Here is a 16,009-nt window from a genome sequence, read left to right as displayed (position 1 = left end):
TTTACTCCAAACGGTCATAATTACATCAACAGATCTTACACAGCTGTGGTAGTTACCTCAAATTGGCAAATAAAATACGATGCGATACGTCCTACGCAATGCTAAGTGCGCTTGCGCAAGCATCCGCACGCATGTACACACCAGTTAAAAGCAGCGAGTACACACTATTTTTGTTTTTATTGTTTTTTTTTTTTTACCTTTTCATTACCTCAAAAATACTTTTTGCATGTATTCAGCTCTCATACTTTTAATCATTGTGTTTTCTTGTGGTAGCTTTAAAGCAGTGTTGATCTGTTAACCACATCAGTCACGCAGCATATTTAAACTGTCATTTGATATAACTACATTTAAGTATTTTCTTAAGGCATTTTTAAGTAAGTTCTGCCTGTATGCATCTAAACACAACATGTTGAAAGCGCACGGTAGTACTTTGGGTGTCAAGTTCGCCTCATGTAGATGTTTCGCAGTTGTAGGACATTTTGGCAGTACACCAGTCAACTGATTTTTTGCTAACCACTGAAATCCATTTTGCCACGGGCCTAATGTTGTCACTAGCTTAGCAGGTTTGAAAAAAAAAAAAAAAAAAAGTTTCATTTTCCACTATTGTTCTCCCGAGGTATGCTTCTGCTCCTCATAGTTCAAGAAAAATTGCATTATTGAATAGAGTTAAAAAGAACAAACACAAGTCTTTTAATTGTGAAAGTTTGTGATTGTGAAAATAAGACTTTATTCCAATGATTTCCAAGTACCATTTATACATTTCTGAAGGAAAAGGCTGGATTTAAGTTAGGACATGGAAAGTAGTGAAGCATTTTAAACATTTTTCAATGTTACATGCAATAATAGATGACAGTAAAGACCACCTTTATTTTGGTGATGAGGACATTTGTTAGCTTAGTCAGTCGAATATAGAAGAATGCCAGTAAAAGTATTGTAGTGACTTTTGTCATCACAAAGGAAGCACCCGATGGGTAGATTAACGGCCACCTTGTCACCAGCCGTCAGATGGAGGGCCACAACAATTGAAGCACTATCTTCTTGGTCTTGCTTATTTTTATCTTTTGGGCCTGCCACCACTTGACCATTGACTTGCAGACTGCCGCAAGCAGCCAGGCTGTTACCGGGGGAACCGGCATCGCTGTAGACAGTCAGGGCAAGGCTGTATACGCCATCACGAGGAACAGTGAAGATTCCAGTGTTTGCATTGTAACCCATTCCCAAATTGATGAAAATATGCTTATAGGTGATGAGCGTGTCATCACGAAATGGTCCAAAACAGCTCATAGAGTCACTGTTAGTTAGAGCAACAGAGAAGGCACTGCGGCTCGCTGAAAAAAGACATATTGGAAAGATGAATCATCATTGGGAAAGTGTTGTTACCTATGTGTAATTAGCATTTTTCTAACCTCTAATATTGTTGAGGATGTTTTTTGTTCTTTCTAATTCCATCTCCAGCTGGTTGAGGCTCATGTTGAAGAACGTCTTCATCCTGTGTATCTGTTGCTGCATCATGCAGCATCCACATGTAGCCTTGTCGGTCACACATGCTGAACACACACACACACACACACACACACACAAACAAGTTAAAACGCACAAGTCTATGAGGCATGTCAGAGGAGTTTCACCATTTTCATAGATTCTTACCCTCCTCTCGGCTACTTTCTTCTTCAGTTTCTGAAGGAATCGACCATTCATATTGGGAACTAACTAACCCCAGAAGACAAATGAATATGATAGCTGGAAGACAAAAAGTATGCATTATAAGTTTGACATCTATCTTTTTAAATTAAAATCAAATCTGATCCCATTTAAGGATTGGACATGCTTTACAATTCCATCCCATCTCACCTTGCATGATGTCTGCAACAGGGAAGGTCGTCAGAATTATCAGCTAGTTTGACCAACTGATGTAGTGTCAAGACTGGCAGCTACTTAAATGCTAGCCATACAGCCCCACCTCGTTTCAGCTTTTGTATGTCTTGTACTGTCCTGCTATTTGTATCACGTCAATCTAAAATCTCTTTTGTGAAGTTGTAGGTCAGGTTGTAACATGAAACACACTGATTAGACTCTATACAGAAAAAGAAAGGGTGGGAGGATGTAAATGTGTCAAAACTTTGAGACTTAAATATTTCATGTCAACAATATTGAGGTTAATTTTCTCTAGTACATTATAAATTTCACTGGCATTATTCCACTTTGCTCAGTAACCCCCAAACTTGTGATAGCTGCAAAACACAAGAGATGTCATTTAACATTTTTGTTGTAATAAATTACACACTGCAAATACTCATGCTATGTGGTTTATTTTTATTATAAATTTATATTTGTATTAGAGAGGACACCATTTTGTGAAGGGATAAAAACCATCTAATGATTGCAAACAAGTAATCAAATAATATAGTTACTTCATTGTATTTCAGTCCAACTGACAGATTGTTACAGTAGAACCAGCTCCACTCCAGAACCGGAATCCTGGGTAGAGTGGCCCGCTAAACTGGGTCACATGTCTGTGGATGAGGTGAGCCTGGTCGTTGGTGATGCGGTAAAAGGCCAAAATGCCTGCATGCTGGTCCAGGTAGGTGCCGATCCGTCTTGCTTTGGGTGAGCCCAGCAGTTTTTCCTGGCTATTGTGCCAGAATGAGAAACCGGTCCCAGACCAATACAAGCCCCAGGAAAGGGGATTGTGGCCCAAACGGCTTTGGTCATCGGAAGACTGGCGATCCATATCCTTGTACGCTACCCCAAACGTAATCTGGATGATACAGGAAGATACATTTTAGTTTGTTTGTTTTTTTAAAAACATTTATAACCACCTACACGAACAAAAGGTTTGTATTGACTTGTTATGAGTTTTGAGTGCATGGGATCACCTTCTGGCCAGTCCACTCCGCCTCCCAGTAGTAAGGGCTGCCTCCTAGTGGTTCTTTGCATAGAAGCTGTCGCCAGTAGAGGAAGCGTTCTGGATGGTCCACTGGGTTCAGGTTCTCTGCGCGCAATGTGGCCTTATGACCGCCATCTGACAGCAGTATATGGCGATAAACAGTGTTCGGGTCCATTGTGGGCACAAAGCGAACTGCAGCAAGATACAGTTTAGTAAAGACCTTGGAATCACATAACGATTGTAAAAATATAGTTTGCATATTCCCTCTCAGAAAATTTGGCTCACATTTCAACAATTCTTCCCTCATCTTTGGTTGTGGGCTTACAAGTCCAACTGTTGTTACAGGAATTGCTAAAGCCGAGAACAGAAGGAAAAAGGTGAATGTGTGATGAAAATGTCATAAGACCGGTTCATTACACATGGTCAGTTACCTTGAAAGAATGGTGGAGGCGGCGCTGAAGCTTCAGTAGCTGAAACTGAATAAATTGGAAGAAATTGCAAGGCAATGAGGAAAAATGCTGAAGATCACAAAGTATTCCACTCCCCTTATCTCCGTTTGTCAAATGTCATGTTCATATCTCAAGTAGTTTGTAATGAAACTCAAAAAATCTCACTGAAGTCTCTCCACCCTTTACATTTGTATCTTTTCATGATACAAGATATACTTTTCTACAATATCAATTAGTCTTTGTCATTTAACTTCACAATTGCGTAAACTTATAAAAAAAAAAAAAAAAAACAAAAAAAAACTTTACAATAAACCAATGCCTGAAAAAGGTCTAACACATAGCATGCATTTTTGTGACACATCACAGGATGCAATCTTGTCAATGTTGAGATTTTAAGCGCATTTCTGCTGCATATTGTTAAGGATATGCCGCAGAGCCCAGATCCTTATTGTAAATGTAAACTAGTAAAGCAAAACTGACCAAAGCAACAATATGTAAATCTTTGTTGAGAATATTTTGCATTTGTTCAAGTGCTTCTGTAAAATAAACATCAATCAAATGAAGGATAAAATGAACCAAACACGACAGTGAACGATGTAGTCTTGGATGAGACTACGTGGCAAGAACGACAAATAGAAAGTCAAAAAATTTTAAGTGCTGCGATAAGACAATTAGTAAAATAATTCATTATTTAAAGCAAGACTAGGTAACTTTTCAACCTTTAAAAAATACTTTCATAACATTTGTGATAATAAAGTATGTCGACTGACAACTAGTTGAATGACACCTCTTTTATATCTTGAGGGGGTCAATTGCTTTTACCGGCACTAATTAAACTTCGAGGAGTGTGACAGGAACCCTGCCACACACACAAAAAAACTACAAATGTGCTGACTGCTTTACAGCATACGTCACTTCCCCGTTTATTATAAAGACGGAAGTCAATGTGAATGCTTTCGCGCGAATTCTGCAAAGATGGCAGAGCAACAAGAGATAAAAAGTTTTCCGAGGAGGAAGAAAAATAAAAAAAAAAGGTTACAAGGATACACAGAATAAACATTGGCCCGGCTTTCACTCGCTGGTGTGAACCCATTGATGTTTTTACGACACTGCGAGGGTGTGCGCTGGTCCTCATGGGAATCGCAGTCTTCCTTAAGGCAAAACACTACAGCGTTTGTCCACCGGCGTCGCTAAAATCGACCAAAACTGAAAACCTCCCAAGTATTGCTTTAATTAAAAAAAAAAAAAAAAAAAAGCTGACCATACTCGTTAGTGTATTAAGTGTTATTTTCACTTACCAGTACTTTGTAGTTGTGGCAAGGGTAAAGGTGCAGGATTTTGCGTCTCATAAACTACAGGAATATAAATTGTAAACAACTTATGTTGTTTAACTTTATAATATTATAGAGAGAACTTGGTGATGTTTAGTTACTCCAACCTGGGTTCTGCACAGTAGGAAAGCCATTCATTGAAACATCACTGGGCACTGTTGCACCTTTGGTGGTCAAGACCACGGTGTCCTCATTCACTAAAGCAAAAAAAAAAAAAAATTAATCAATTTTTAATTTTAATTTTTTTTCTTTCTTTAAAGCACTTAATAGCAAGACCAAAGAGATGTTGGGTGCTAAACTTAACCAAACTGACCCAAAATAGCAACTTTGGTCAGACTGGATTTGCAGAGCTCCTTTACTGACTCTTGTAGCTCCTTTAGGGTTGAGCGGACTTCGGATACCACCGCTTCCTCTTTGTTCAGTATTGCTTCCTGTGTTGCATCAGTTGGACCTGATTGTTCCATTGTGAGGAAATTCTGAACAAAATCATCACACAATAGGACAATCGTTTCATTATCTCCTAGCAACAGTCCATTGACTGCTAGATGTCAGTGACAGCCAACTTCTCACACCTCTACCTTTAAAAAGCAGAAATGGTCCTGCATGTCTGCCAGCCTGTTTAGCTCCTCTCGCTTCCAGCGAAGCTGTACCACTTCCTGCTCCAGTCTGTGGATATGCCCCTCAATCTGGCTACCTAAAGACTGCTCATGCGTGCCGAGAAGCTCACCGACTTGAGAGCTGGTAAAAGCAATGATGTTGACCATTTCGGAAAACAAATCTGCTCTCTCTTGCTGCAGAGCCTGGACCAAAGCCTGTAAACAGAAAATGATAAAGAAGATGAAGTAGACATAATCCATCATTTTGTTTATCAGTGATGAAAGAGACCCCCCCAGCAGACTTGAGGCAAAAGGTGGGTTATAACCTTGTTTCACCAGTTGACTTGAGCAAGCGATTAATAGTCAGCCATGTGAACAAATACACTGATAATGGTATTAGAATTTAAAAAATAATTTGTTATTAATTACATTTCGTATCATACCTTATGTTGACGAGCAACATCAGGGAGTTCCTTCAGAGTTTTCTCTGTTTCATGGCTACGTCTCTCAACCTCTGTCTGCATCTTCATAAGCTCTTTCTAAAATAAATAAATTAGTGAAAATAAAATACACACCATCACTTGTAGTTTGGAAGGGAATTGAAGAAATACACATGAAAATTCTTGAATATGCACGTACTTGTCTCCTTTGCCTCTCTTCTTCCAGCTTGAGTACATGGTGCCCCTTGTGTCCATGCTGACAACAGTTTACACAAACACTCTCCCTATCATCATGGCAAAACAGATCCAAGGGCTTGTTATGTTGAGAGCAAGTTCTAGCAGCCACGTTGGGAAGCTGGGGGTACACACTACCCTGCCGTGGTCCGACATCTGGAAGAATCTCCAGGTAAATAGGATCTGACTGCGCTGCAGATGAGATAGCTGTGGAACTTTTAACCCTAAGCTTCTCCATAGCCTCCACGAGGACTGTGCTCTTTGCTAAGGTAGGTCGAGGAGTAAAGGTTCGCCTGCATTGGGGGCAGCTGTACTGGCCCTTGTTGCTCCCTTTGTCCCAATGACTCTGTATACAAGTCAGGCAATACGAATGTCCACAGGGTAGAGTTGCTGGATCCTTTAGGGTCTCCAAGCACACTGAACAGACAAACGTCTCCTCTTCAGACCAGGCTGAGGCCATGATGTGCCAGACGATTGTTGACCAAGGTCAGAACTTACAGGAACTATACTGTTCCCTAACAGAGGCACAATGAACAGTGACTTATGGTGAGGCTTAAAATGCCAGGCTGTATGATTCACATTCTGCGTAGAAACTGCAGCAGGTTCTACTTGGGGTGAAACTGGTAAAACCTGTTCTTCTGAGTTTCTCTCAACAAATGGTCACCTGTTTCTTTCTGACAATAATGTTAATTTAGAGGGGGGTGGGTACTTACTTTGGTGTTACTAATGAGGCAAATGGCAATTTTTGACATCTTGTGCACATTTTTTTTTTTTTAACTTGAAGCTTTTTATCATGAGTACATTTAATTTCTCTCGCTGTTGGTTAAACAGATGTATTTTGATATTTGTCCGCGCTGACAAATTTTATTTTTTTATGTATTATATACACGTTGTACATGTGTAAAGTACTGCTCATTTACACAAATTTAGATTAGTGTTTTCTAATCTTTGAGCCAAGACACCCATTTCACATCAGAAAAATTACACAGCACATCACTAAACAAAATTGTAATTTAAATATTAAGCCACTGCGGTCAAAATTCTGTCCTGTGTGCCACAAGTTTGAGACTCATGTCCTATGAATATAATTAAAACCTTTAAGAAGATAAATAAATAAATAATAATGAAAGTGCGTGAACGTTAATAACCAACTTAAAACAAATTTCCTCCAGTTTTAAATTTAGATGAGTGTTTTCTAATCTTTGAGCCAAGACACCCATTTCACATCAAAAAAATTACACAGAACATCACCAAACACAATTGTAATTTAAATATTAAGCCAATGCGGTCAAAATTCTGTCTTGTGTGCCGCAAGTTTGAGACTCATGTTCTATGAATATAATTAAAACCTTTAAGAAGACAAATAAATAAATAATATTAATGAAAGTGCATGAAAGTTAATAACCAACCTAAAACAAATTTTCTCCAGTTTTTAGCTATTTATTAATGCATTTTTAAATTGTAAGTTATCTTTTTTTTCCACGTGATGTGATCTAACGTTCCATTCTTTTTTTTTTTTTTTTTTAAACTGTATTATATTTTCTTACACGGCGTAAACTGTGCTATGTAAATAAAAATGACTCGATCAGAACTTTAACATGCTGTAAAACAATTTTTGCGTCACGACTGCGCATATCGGTGGCAGCAATGACAATCATGATTGTTCGCCGCGCCATCTCGATAGATGGCAGCCGGCTGGCCGGCAAGCTAAATGTTGTGAATCAATGTTCAAGGTGAGTATCCTTCAACGTGCATTCCTTTCTGGTTACTAGATTATTATTGTCAATTGGCCAGTGTAAGAATTTTGCAGTATAAGTATACCGCACATAACCGTATTTTTTGTCGTCGTTAACTTTGTATTATCTTTGCATTATGCTAATCCGTTGTCCAGCTAGTTGGCATCAACAAGTACACCAGTTTTGAATGTAAAAGTGAAACTGTGTGGGAATACATAGACATACACACGTGTCCTGCGTTCCGGTCACATATTTTATACAGGATTTTAGAAAATGTATTGTATTGTGTAAAGGGCAAACGAGTTTACCACTATTTGCCTGCTTTGAGAATTCATTCAACTCACCTGTTCGGGTGGACATGTAATCAATCCCACTCGTTGGCATGTGAACACTCTCGTTCTGCTTTTTAAATGATTGCCAATCTCCCACTCGTTGGCTTAGAAACAATCAAATGTGGGTAAAATATTCACAATGTATACTTAACAAGCAAACGTACTTATGTAGAAAAAACACTGGTAATAAATGGATTTCCTCATTTAAATCTGTTTTTGATAGTGCAAACTTGCTTCTCAATAGTGTTGTTAATGACAACTTAATGCCATTGATGATTTTTTTACTCAACAATACTTGTTTTAACTTGTTTCTTTTTCTAGAATGTTTCGAAGCTCCCAGCTGGGGATCGTCTCTTGTCCATTGAGGTCACTGCTACGATTGAATGAGTCTTACTATACTCGGGCTCAATGGCACATTAATGAAAATAGGAATGACTGTGTCAATGAAAAATTGAAGTGTTCGTCACCCTCAACAGAGACTGCATTATGCCTGACAAAGCATAATATTTTTACCTCACAGTGTGACAATGAACTAATGAAGGTGGTCCCATCAGAAAACCTGAACTCCAAACCCCTCGCTCAGTCTCCTTGGATGGACCCCAAAACTGTGAAAACTCAGGAGTGTTTATCAAACGCAACGCGCCATCCGCCTCAGAGATATGGACATTTTTGTCATCTTTCACACAGTTTAAAGAACAAAACTTATTGCCATTCTTCCTGTTACAGGCAGAAGTTTGTTAGCTCCTTAAATGTTCACACAAGAGCACAAGCCTACAGTCTGTTTTCTCACCAAGCCAGAACAGTTCATGGAGCTTGGAGTGAGTGTCTAACACTGGAAAATGAAAATAGGTGTCGAAGGGAACTTGCACCCAATTTGAAGATGTACGATGTGGAAAGGGGGAGAAAAGCTCAGAGCCAAGACAAGAATAAGGGAAGGTGGGCATCCATTCTGGTATCACTCTGCAGTGTGAAGGAACAACCAGCATTTCTCTTCACGCTGCGCTCCAGCATGTTGAAGGGAAGGCATAAGGGAGATGTCAGGTTTGTTGCAGCGTGTGTGAAATGGACTGCAGATTTCTTAGTGTGTGTTCTCATTTCCAAATATCTATAGCTTTGCAGGAGGAAAGAGTGATCCATCAGACAATGATGTGGTGGCCACTGCATTGAGGGAGGCCAGGGAGGAGCTTGGCGTTAATGTGTCAACAGAAAGCGTATGGGGTGTCCTCAAGCCCCTCAGGGACATGGTGAGTTAAGACCAAGTTTAGATTTACCAGATCAGTTTAGAACACATGGGACAACCCCCCACCCCCACCACCACACAATGATTTAAAACCAGCTTGTACCACCCAAAGGGTGATTAAACAGAATGAAGTATTTGTTAACGGGAAAGACAACACTCTATCATGTCCATCCTAGCAGAAAGAATCTTTTTTAATCAATCGAAAAACACAGAATTTCATTTTTTCTGATGTCTAATAATGGTGGAAAAGGTAACTAAAAGCCAGTATTTCCAGGATGGGGCAGATATTTTATTGATGCCGGTAGTATTTTAGCCAATCAAATGTGAGTATCCCAACTTTCCCCGCCCCTACTTGTTATGTCATCAATACTCAAATTTAACTCATGCAGCTGTGCTTGAGACTAGAGTTGCAATGATTAATGGATTAACCAGAGTAATTTGAGTAGGGGAAAAAAAAAAAGCTTCGAATAAAATTTGCTGCTTCGAGGATTCGTTTAGAGGCATTGTCATAGTTTGTTATAAAAGTGTGTGCATGTAGTTTTATTGATTTGGGTGGAGACTCATTTAACATGGCTGAATCCAGCTGCCCCCTGTTATTTTGAACAACATAAGGCAGCTTTTTTTTTAAGGTAATGTCTTTTTTTTAATGCATTCGTAATTTAGTTCATTGGTTAATTTAGCAGTTTTTTTGTGGAAATATGAGTTTGAACGATGAAAAAAAAAGCATGTTATCGCATTTAAGCTCGTGGACTTTTTCTATGTAAGTCAGCCAATTGTTATTTAGTTGTACTTTTTTGTTTTTTGAATACCGTTTGAGATTAAGCTCAGGTATTTGAATTATTTCTCTTGTGAAATGACAGTACGATTTTGCGTAGTTTCAAGAAACACTTAGAATTATATTTTGTATTCGCATTTAATAATCTTTTAAAAGTGCAATCTTATCAAGCCTCTGTTTTACATCTCCTAAAATGTATTCTGTCATGCATGAAATGTTCCTAATCCGATTATTCGAACTAACTAGTTGATAGATTAATTGATTGCTTCAATAATCAATAGCAACAGCCCTACTTGAGTCTACGAGTGTGTGCGTGAGTATAACTGACATCACAAAACGTTATTTTGTGTGCGTGTGTGTTTAAGCATTAGTTTCTCCATAATCTGATGTCTAAGAAATTCTCAGGTTGCATACCTAAATTCTTAACTATAAGCAACTGTCTTTCATACCAGGTTTTGTCTTGCGCTTTACGCCATATTTCCACACAATTTACAGTGCCTTCCATAATTATTGGATTTATAATAATTATGTGTTTTTTAGCTTCTAATAATATATGGGACCTTAATGGAAAAAAAGAGAAAAATCCAACCTTCAATACAAGTGCATTTATTCATTGGGGAAAAAAATCCCACATAAAGAAATAATTATTTCACATCATTTCACATCAAATAATGTGTGTCACAATTATTAGCACCCCTGGTGTTAATACTTTGTAACACCCCCTTTTGCCAAAAAAACAGCACCTAATCTTCTCCTATAATGTTTCACAAGATGGGAAAAGACAGAAAGAGGGATCTTCAGCCATTCCTCTTTGCAGAATCTCTCTAAATCATCCAGAGACCTGGGTCCACTCCTATGTACTCTCCTCTTCAGCTCACCCCACAGGTTTTCAATGGGGTTGAGGTCTGGGGACTGAGATGGCCATGGGAGGAGCTTGATTTTGTGTCTGGTGAACCATTTCTGTGTAGATTTGGCCATATGTTTAGGGTCATTGTCTTGCTGAAAGACCCAGTGACGACCCATCTTCAGCTTTCGGGCAGAGGGCAACAGATTTTGATTTAAAATGTCCTGGTATTTCAAAGCATTCATGATGCTACGCACCCTAACAAGGTTCCCAGGGCCTTTGGAAGCGAAACAGCCCCACAGCATCACTGACCCAACCCATACTTCACAGTGGGTATGAGGTGCTGTCTACACGCCAACAAGCTGTTTGGGAGGCATGCACGGAGAAAACCTTTCCTCACTCAGGCATGCAAACTTGCCACCTTTCGGCGAAATTTCGCCGATTTGAAATCAAAATGGGTCATTCTTCTGAATCACGTAGATCCGAGGAGAAAAAAATGGGACGGGGGTGTGGGGGTTCGGGGTTGGGGGCTGTCATCGAGCGAGTGAAACCGTTAACTTCAAAACCGTAGTCATTGCTCAAAACTACACTCTTGTCTGATGACAAAAAGTGGAGGAATATGACAGACTAAAGATAAGGTAGTCATAACATGCCTTAACAATCACCTCTGTCACAAAGACAGAACATTATCCATCTGCTGAAATACGCGAATGCTGTCTAGTTCTGATTAAATCTGTACCAATTTTATGTGTCATGGAACTGCTTAACTGGTCACTAAGTACCTTGGACAAGATTCTCAACAATGTGACCTACATTGAGCCAACGCCCATGTCCGGGCAACACTTTCACGTCTGGATAATGGAAGATCTCTTAGCAGAAAAACTCCAACCTAATTAATGAGCAAACGGATGATTGACTGCTTGACCCAAGTGTCACGTCTAATCAGTGACTTGTGGGAAAATAATTCAAGTGTTTAAAAAAAAAAAAAAAAAAAAAAATACTGGTATCACAGTGTGAAATACCTACGTTATCATGCGAAGATTTGCGTCATTTGGGTTAATGGGGACGGGATTTAATAAGCCGAGGCTTCTCCCGTCAGCCCTTGTCTTTTCTTTGGGTTAATTAATCTTATCACAATGCTATCTTGTAACTGTCAATGATACCGATTAGGCCTGCAGCTATCGAATATTTTAGTAATCGAGTAATCAACTGAAAATTCTATCGATTAATCGAGTAATCGGATGATTTTTTTTATAGGTAAAGAAAAATTATTAATATACATGAGAAAACAAGACATTTCATCTAATATTGAACCATTTTCAGTCAGTCAATGTCTTTATTTTCGATATACATTGTTGAAAACAGCCAACAACTGCATCTCAGATGTGACTAGAAAAAAAAACTAATTCACTGCTTTCACTCAAAAAATTCTAGATCTTATAAGTTTTTTTTTTTTCTTAACTAAAAATGTCATTACGCTTCATAACACACATCACTTAAAAGTTAGATGTTTTTCCCACGTGTTGCAATTGAATTTCCATTTGTGTCAAGCTATTTTAATTTCTAGTTAAGTTTTAAGTTAGTCTAAACTCAAAGTCCTGATAGGATTTTGAGTTTTGCAGTGTTCAAAATAAATGTATGATACCTGCTGTATTGAAGCACATTAGGGACCAGTGCTACTTGGTGTTTTAACCAGCAGTGACTAACTGAGCTAAAACTGACAGTTAGCATTATGAAGTTTTTATTTTACACCCTCATCACTCCACAGCGCTATGTTTTCATAGATTAAATAAAGCCTGTATGTAAGACACGTTAGCCACGCATCGACAGTGCTCATAATTAATAGAAACCTAGCCCTCCGCAGGGCTAATGTTACGTGAGCAAGTGACGGTAACGTTCATCTTATTTATTAGCGCTGAGAAGTATACTGCTTTAAGATGGCGCCTGTTTACTAACGCCGCCAAGTCTGTCATTTCGCATCTAGTTCTACATACATGTTATATCTATTAGACGCTACCTACTACCACCGTAGTATCATGCGGGCGTAGTGTTTAGCAACGTCGGCGTAGTTTGTAGCGGCTGTCGGCTGCAGTAAGTTTTTTTTTTTTTTTTTTTTTTTTTAATTGCTTCCTCCTCATACGTGAAGTCAGCGCGTTGTGCCGCATTAAAAGTAGTCCGGGCAAAACGTGATGCTTAGAGCTGGCAAAATTAAACGATTCCCCGAGGTGAATAAAATTACTCAGATCAGTTTTTAAACTCGTGTTACTCGAGTTGCTCGAGTATTCGTTTCAGCTCTAATACCGATGATGATGACAATAAACAACAACAACCACTTGAAATTGGCGACCTCCTAGCATCGCCTTACAGGGTTCCCGCAGGTCCTTAAAAGTCTTAGATTTATAATCCGAATAATCAAGGTCTTGCATTGTTTCAAATTTAATGGAAAAGTACAGTAAGAGTTAAATTTACAGACGATGCATTTAATGCAAGTGAAATCACTGTAGTACGCCGTAAAACTTTAAATGATACGTATTTGTTTTATTAATGACTGTACACTGAATATGAGCATTTGGGGATATGTAATACCATATGTATAATACTATAATACTACAGTACATCAGTGACTTGAGTTGTCACCATGACGCCTGGTTATTCGTGGTTGTAAAGGTGAGTGAGAATATGCAGAGATGGGGAAGTGTAAATTTAATCAAAAACGGATGGAAGATGGTTTATTTAAGAGGTGGTTGACCCCTGGTGAAAATAACAAGAGTGCGCGGTACAAAGACTTTTTCGTTAGGAACTATGTGGGTTAAAGCCGTCTAGTTGCACATGAGAGAAGAAAAACACCCAACAGTTTGTGGCAGCAGTTCTGTGTTTACAGTGAAATAAAATGTTTTTTTTTTTCTTCATCAGAAATTATGACGTTTTGGTCTTAAATCATGTTTTTAAGGTCATAAAATGTCTTGAAAAGCATTACATTTGACTTTTAAATTGGTGTAAGAACCGTGGCCTTAGTGTGCTAGTAGTTGCCCACTTCGTGCTTGAATTACTCCATGTCAACTGGGTGAAAGCATGCATAATGCTTCATGAGGTAGACAGAACAACAGTCATGATGACATTCTTTCACATGAGTTGAACTTCTATCCAATTCAACACCACTTATCCTGGTCAGCATCACAGGGTGCTGGAACGGCCTATTCCAGATGATTTTGGGGTGATATAGTTAAATTTATTATTTGAAATTTGACCTTTCTTTAGTCAGGGATGTTGGTGGCTCCTGTGTTGGCTAACCTGGGTCCTCTTGAGGAGCTCTCTTTCAAACCAAACCCTCAAGAGGTAATGTTTTTACGTGATTGTTGCTGAGAGAATATTGCAAACATCTTTGAGTTCTTTAAATGTCATCAAGTAGGGACGTCCCGATCGCATATTTTTGCACCCGAGTCACCTGATTTTGAGAACCTGCCGATACAGAGTACCGAGCCACCGTGCCGCCTTAATCGTGTGAGTTATTTTTAAACAACAATAACGTAGAAAAATGCTTGTCTTTATTAAATGCTTCATTGAGTGAGTCCACTCAAGCTTTGACGCTCACGCTGCTGAGAACAGCCTCTCACTTACACAATGAGCTGCCACAGCACACTAATCCAAGTTCATGTGATCGGATCGGGACATCCCTATCATCAATGGTTATGAACAAGGGTCTTTTATTCATTCTAATGACACCTAATTTATTTTTTTTCTCTTTGGTTCCCAGGTGGAGGAAATTTTTAGTCTTTCTTTGTCCCATTTGTGCGATCCTCTAAACCGTGGGTACACACACTTTCGCATAGGGGACAGGTATGGATACACGCTGCCAGTGTTTCGTAATGGGAAGTATCCTGTGTGGGGCCTGACCGCTGTTGCCTTAGATCATACACTAAAACTTCTTACCCCATCACATCTGGAGTGATGCTTATTTAGTGTGTTGATCATATTCAGTCATGTGCAGTCGATCTACTTTTCAGGAGTACCTATTTAATGCTTATCCAGAGATTCTTTGATTTAAAGGTTTTTTTTTTTTTTTTTTTGTCCTTCAATACACCTGCAGTTCTATAAGTTGTCTATTGTCTGAATGGAATGAATTGATCATATGAGTTCCCATGGGTTATTTACAGATGTTGGCTATCTAAGTTAGACAATTTGTATGATTCACAGCTATTTATTACCGGTATCATGTTTTTACCTCATTTAAGCTCAAACATGTGCTGTTCAAGACTGAACAAATATTACAATTTGGTTTGAAGTACAAATGCAATAAAGTTCATCTGAACACTTTCTGCATTTTTTTTTTTTTTTTCATACATGAACACAACAATAAATTATGCATGTTGACAAATATCAGTGGGGTTTTAATTTACATTTAGGAGAATATTGGTCTTTAAAATTGTATCTTTGCCAAAATTACTTTTGAAACACTTTGCATCAGTGGTCAGAATCAAATTTCGCACCTATTTATATTGGTGGCCAAAGATGACAAACCAATATTAATACATACCCAAGTTCTGTACAGCATTCTTTTTGTCTCTGTCTAATCTATTGGAAATCTCAGTTTTGGGAGTTATTGCCGTTAGTTACAGTCAACCCACATTAGTTTTGTTGTGTCTGCATCGTTAATTGGCCACAGTATAATTTGCAATATTAACACCGCTTGAAAGCATTTGTAAAGGACTATCTTTGTGAAGTAATTGTCAGTGACGGGTCAAGACCTTTTTATTAAATAGGGATAAATAACTCCGCAGGAGATATGTGGCCAGGTAAGGTGTGTCGAAGCAACATTTCTCATCATCCCAGTTCTCATGAGGCCTTTGAATTGCTTAGATGTCACCAATACATATTTTAAAGTGCATGTGACACAAAAAAGCATGTTTATTTCAAATTACACTTGTTATTATATGCTCCTGAGTGAAATGGACCGCTTGGATGTGTGTGGAAGCGTTCCATATATTCATTTTTTTGAATCCCGCGCCATGAAAATGAGTCACTTCAGGCCACCGTCTGAATTGAGGAAGGAGGCGAATGTGACGTTAGTGATAGAGCTCATCTTCACAATGCAGCCATCACTGTAGCATGCAGAAGGACTGCGGATTCCACGGATCAGCTTTTGTG

General features: G+C 38.7%; 3 protein-coding genes across 4 annotated transcripts; 1 reads left to right on the top strand and 2 right to left on the bottom strand.

Moving 5' to 3' along the window:
- Positions 1-780: 780 nt before the first annotated feature.
- cbln20 (cerebellin 20) lies at positions 781-2,133 on the bottom strand. The gene is made up of 4 exons (XM_057839828.1): positions 1,852-2,133; positions 1,648-1,740; positions 1,407-1,547; positions 781-1,328 (listed from the first exon to the last, which is right to left on the bottom strand). The coding sequence occupies exons 1-4, from the start codon at positions 1,856-1,858 to the stop codon at positions 895-897; spliced, it is 675 nt and encodes a 224-aa protein (XP_057695811.1). The 5' UTR covers positions 1,859-2,133; the 3' UTR covers positions 781-894.
- Positions 2,134-2,275: 142 nt separating this feature from the next.
- Positions 2,276-8,144, bottom strand: ftr86 (finTRIM family, member 86). Its single transcript, XM_057839825.1, has 11 exons — positions 8,018-8,144; positions 5,903-6,452; positions 5,707-5,802; positions 5,246-5,479; positions 4,981-5,143; positions 4,775-4,864; positions 4,635-4,688; positions 3,319-3,363; positions 3,173-3,238; positions 2,877-3,079; positions 2,276-2,758 (listed from the first exon to the last, which is right to left on the bottom strand). Exons 2-11 carry the CDS (start codon positions 6,395-6,397, stop codon positions 2,423-2,425), a joined length of 1,782 nt encoding a protein of 593 aa, XP_057695808.1. The 5' UTR covers positions 6,398-6,452; positions 8,018-8,144; the 3' UTR covers positions 2,276-2,422.
- nudt8 (nudix hydrolase 8) lies at positions 7,516-14,913 on the top strand. Of its 2 annotated transcripts, XM_057839826.1 has the most exons (5): positions 7,516-7,670; positions 8,327-9,046; positions 9,117-9,249; positions 14,123-14,200; positions 14,619-14,913. In XM_057839826.1, exons 1-5 carry the CDS (start codon positions 7,585-7,587, stop codon positions 14,811-14,813), a joined length of 1,212 nt encoding a protein of 403 aa, XP_057695809.1. In that variant the 5' UTR covers positions 7,516-7,584; the 3' UTR covers positions 14,814-14,913. The 2 variants fall into 2 exon arrangements, with proteins under 2 accessions (XP_057695809.1, XP_057695810.1); XM_057839827.1 differs by lacking the exon at positions 14,123-14,200.
- The last annotated feature ends 1,096 nt before the right edge of the window (positions 14,914-16,009 follow it).

The sequence above is a fragment of the Corythoichthys intestinalis genome, chromosome 6 (genome assembly GCF_030265065.1).
Source record: "Corythoichthys intestinalis isolate RoL2023-P3 chromosome 6, ASM3026506v1, whole genome shotgun sequence".
In the NCBI taxonomy this organism is placed as follows: domain Eukaryota; kingdom Metazoa; phylum Chordata; class Actinopteri; order Syngnathiformes; family Syngnathidae; genus Corythoichthys; species Corythoichthys intestinalis.
The sequence above is the reverse complement of the archived record's forward strand: the minus strand, read 5'-3'. Positions and strand labels throughout refer to the sequence as shown.

What these genes read in the sequence shown, in the direction of transcription:
- nudt8 (XM_057839826.1), top strand. Translation starts at nt 7,585, where the DNA reads ATGACAATCATGATTGTTCGCCGCGCCATCTCGATAGATGGCAGCCGG. An exon ending in GTTGTGAATCAATGTTCAAG is followed by an intron (nt 7,671 to 8,326) that starts GTGAGTATCCTT and finishes TTCTTTTTCTAG; the next exon opens with AATGTTTCGAAGCTCCCAGC. An exon ending in TCAAGCCCCTCAGGGACATG is followed by an intron (nt 9,250 to 14,122) that starts GTGAGTTAAGAC and finishes ACCTTTCTTTAG; the next exon opens with TCAGGGATGTTGGTGGCTCC.
- ftr86 (XM_057839825.1), bottom strand. Translation starts at nt 6,397, where the DNA reads ATGGCCTCAGCCTGGTCTGAAGAGGAGACGTTTGTCTGTTCAGTGTGC. An exon ending in AAGAGAGGCAAAGGAGACAA is followed by an intron (nt 5,803 to 5,902) that starts GTACGTGCATAT and finishes TATTTATTTTAG; the next exon opens with AAAGAGCTTATGAAGATGCA. An exon ending in GAGGGAAGAATTGTTGAAAT is followed by an intron (nt 3,080 to 3,172) that starts GTGAGCCAAATT and finishes ATCTTGCTGCAG; the next exon opens with TTCGCTTTGTGCCCACAATG.
- cbln20 (XM_057839828.1), bottom strand. An exon ending in AGAAAGTAGCCGAGAGGAGG is followed by an intron (nt 1,548 to 1,647) that starts GTAAGAATCTAT and finishes GTGTGTGTTCAG; the next exon opens with CATGTGTGACCGACAAGGCT. An exon ending in CATCCTCAACAATATTAGAG is followed by an intron (nt 1,329 to 1,406) that starts GTTAGAAAAATG and finishes GTCTTTTTTCAG; the next exon opens with CGAGCCGCAGTGCCTTCTCT.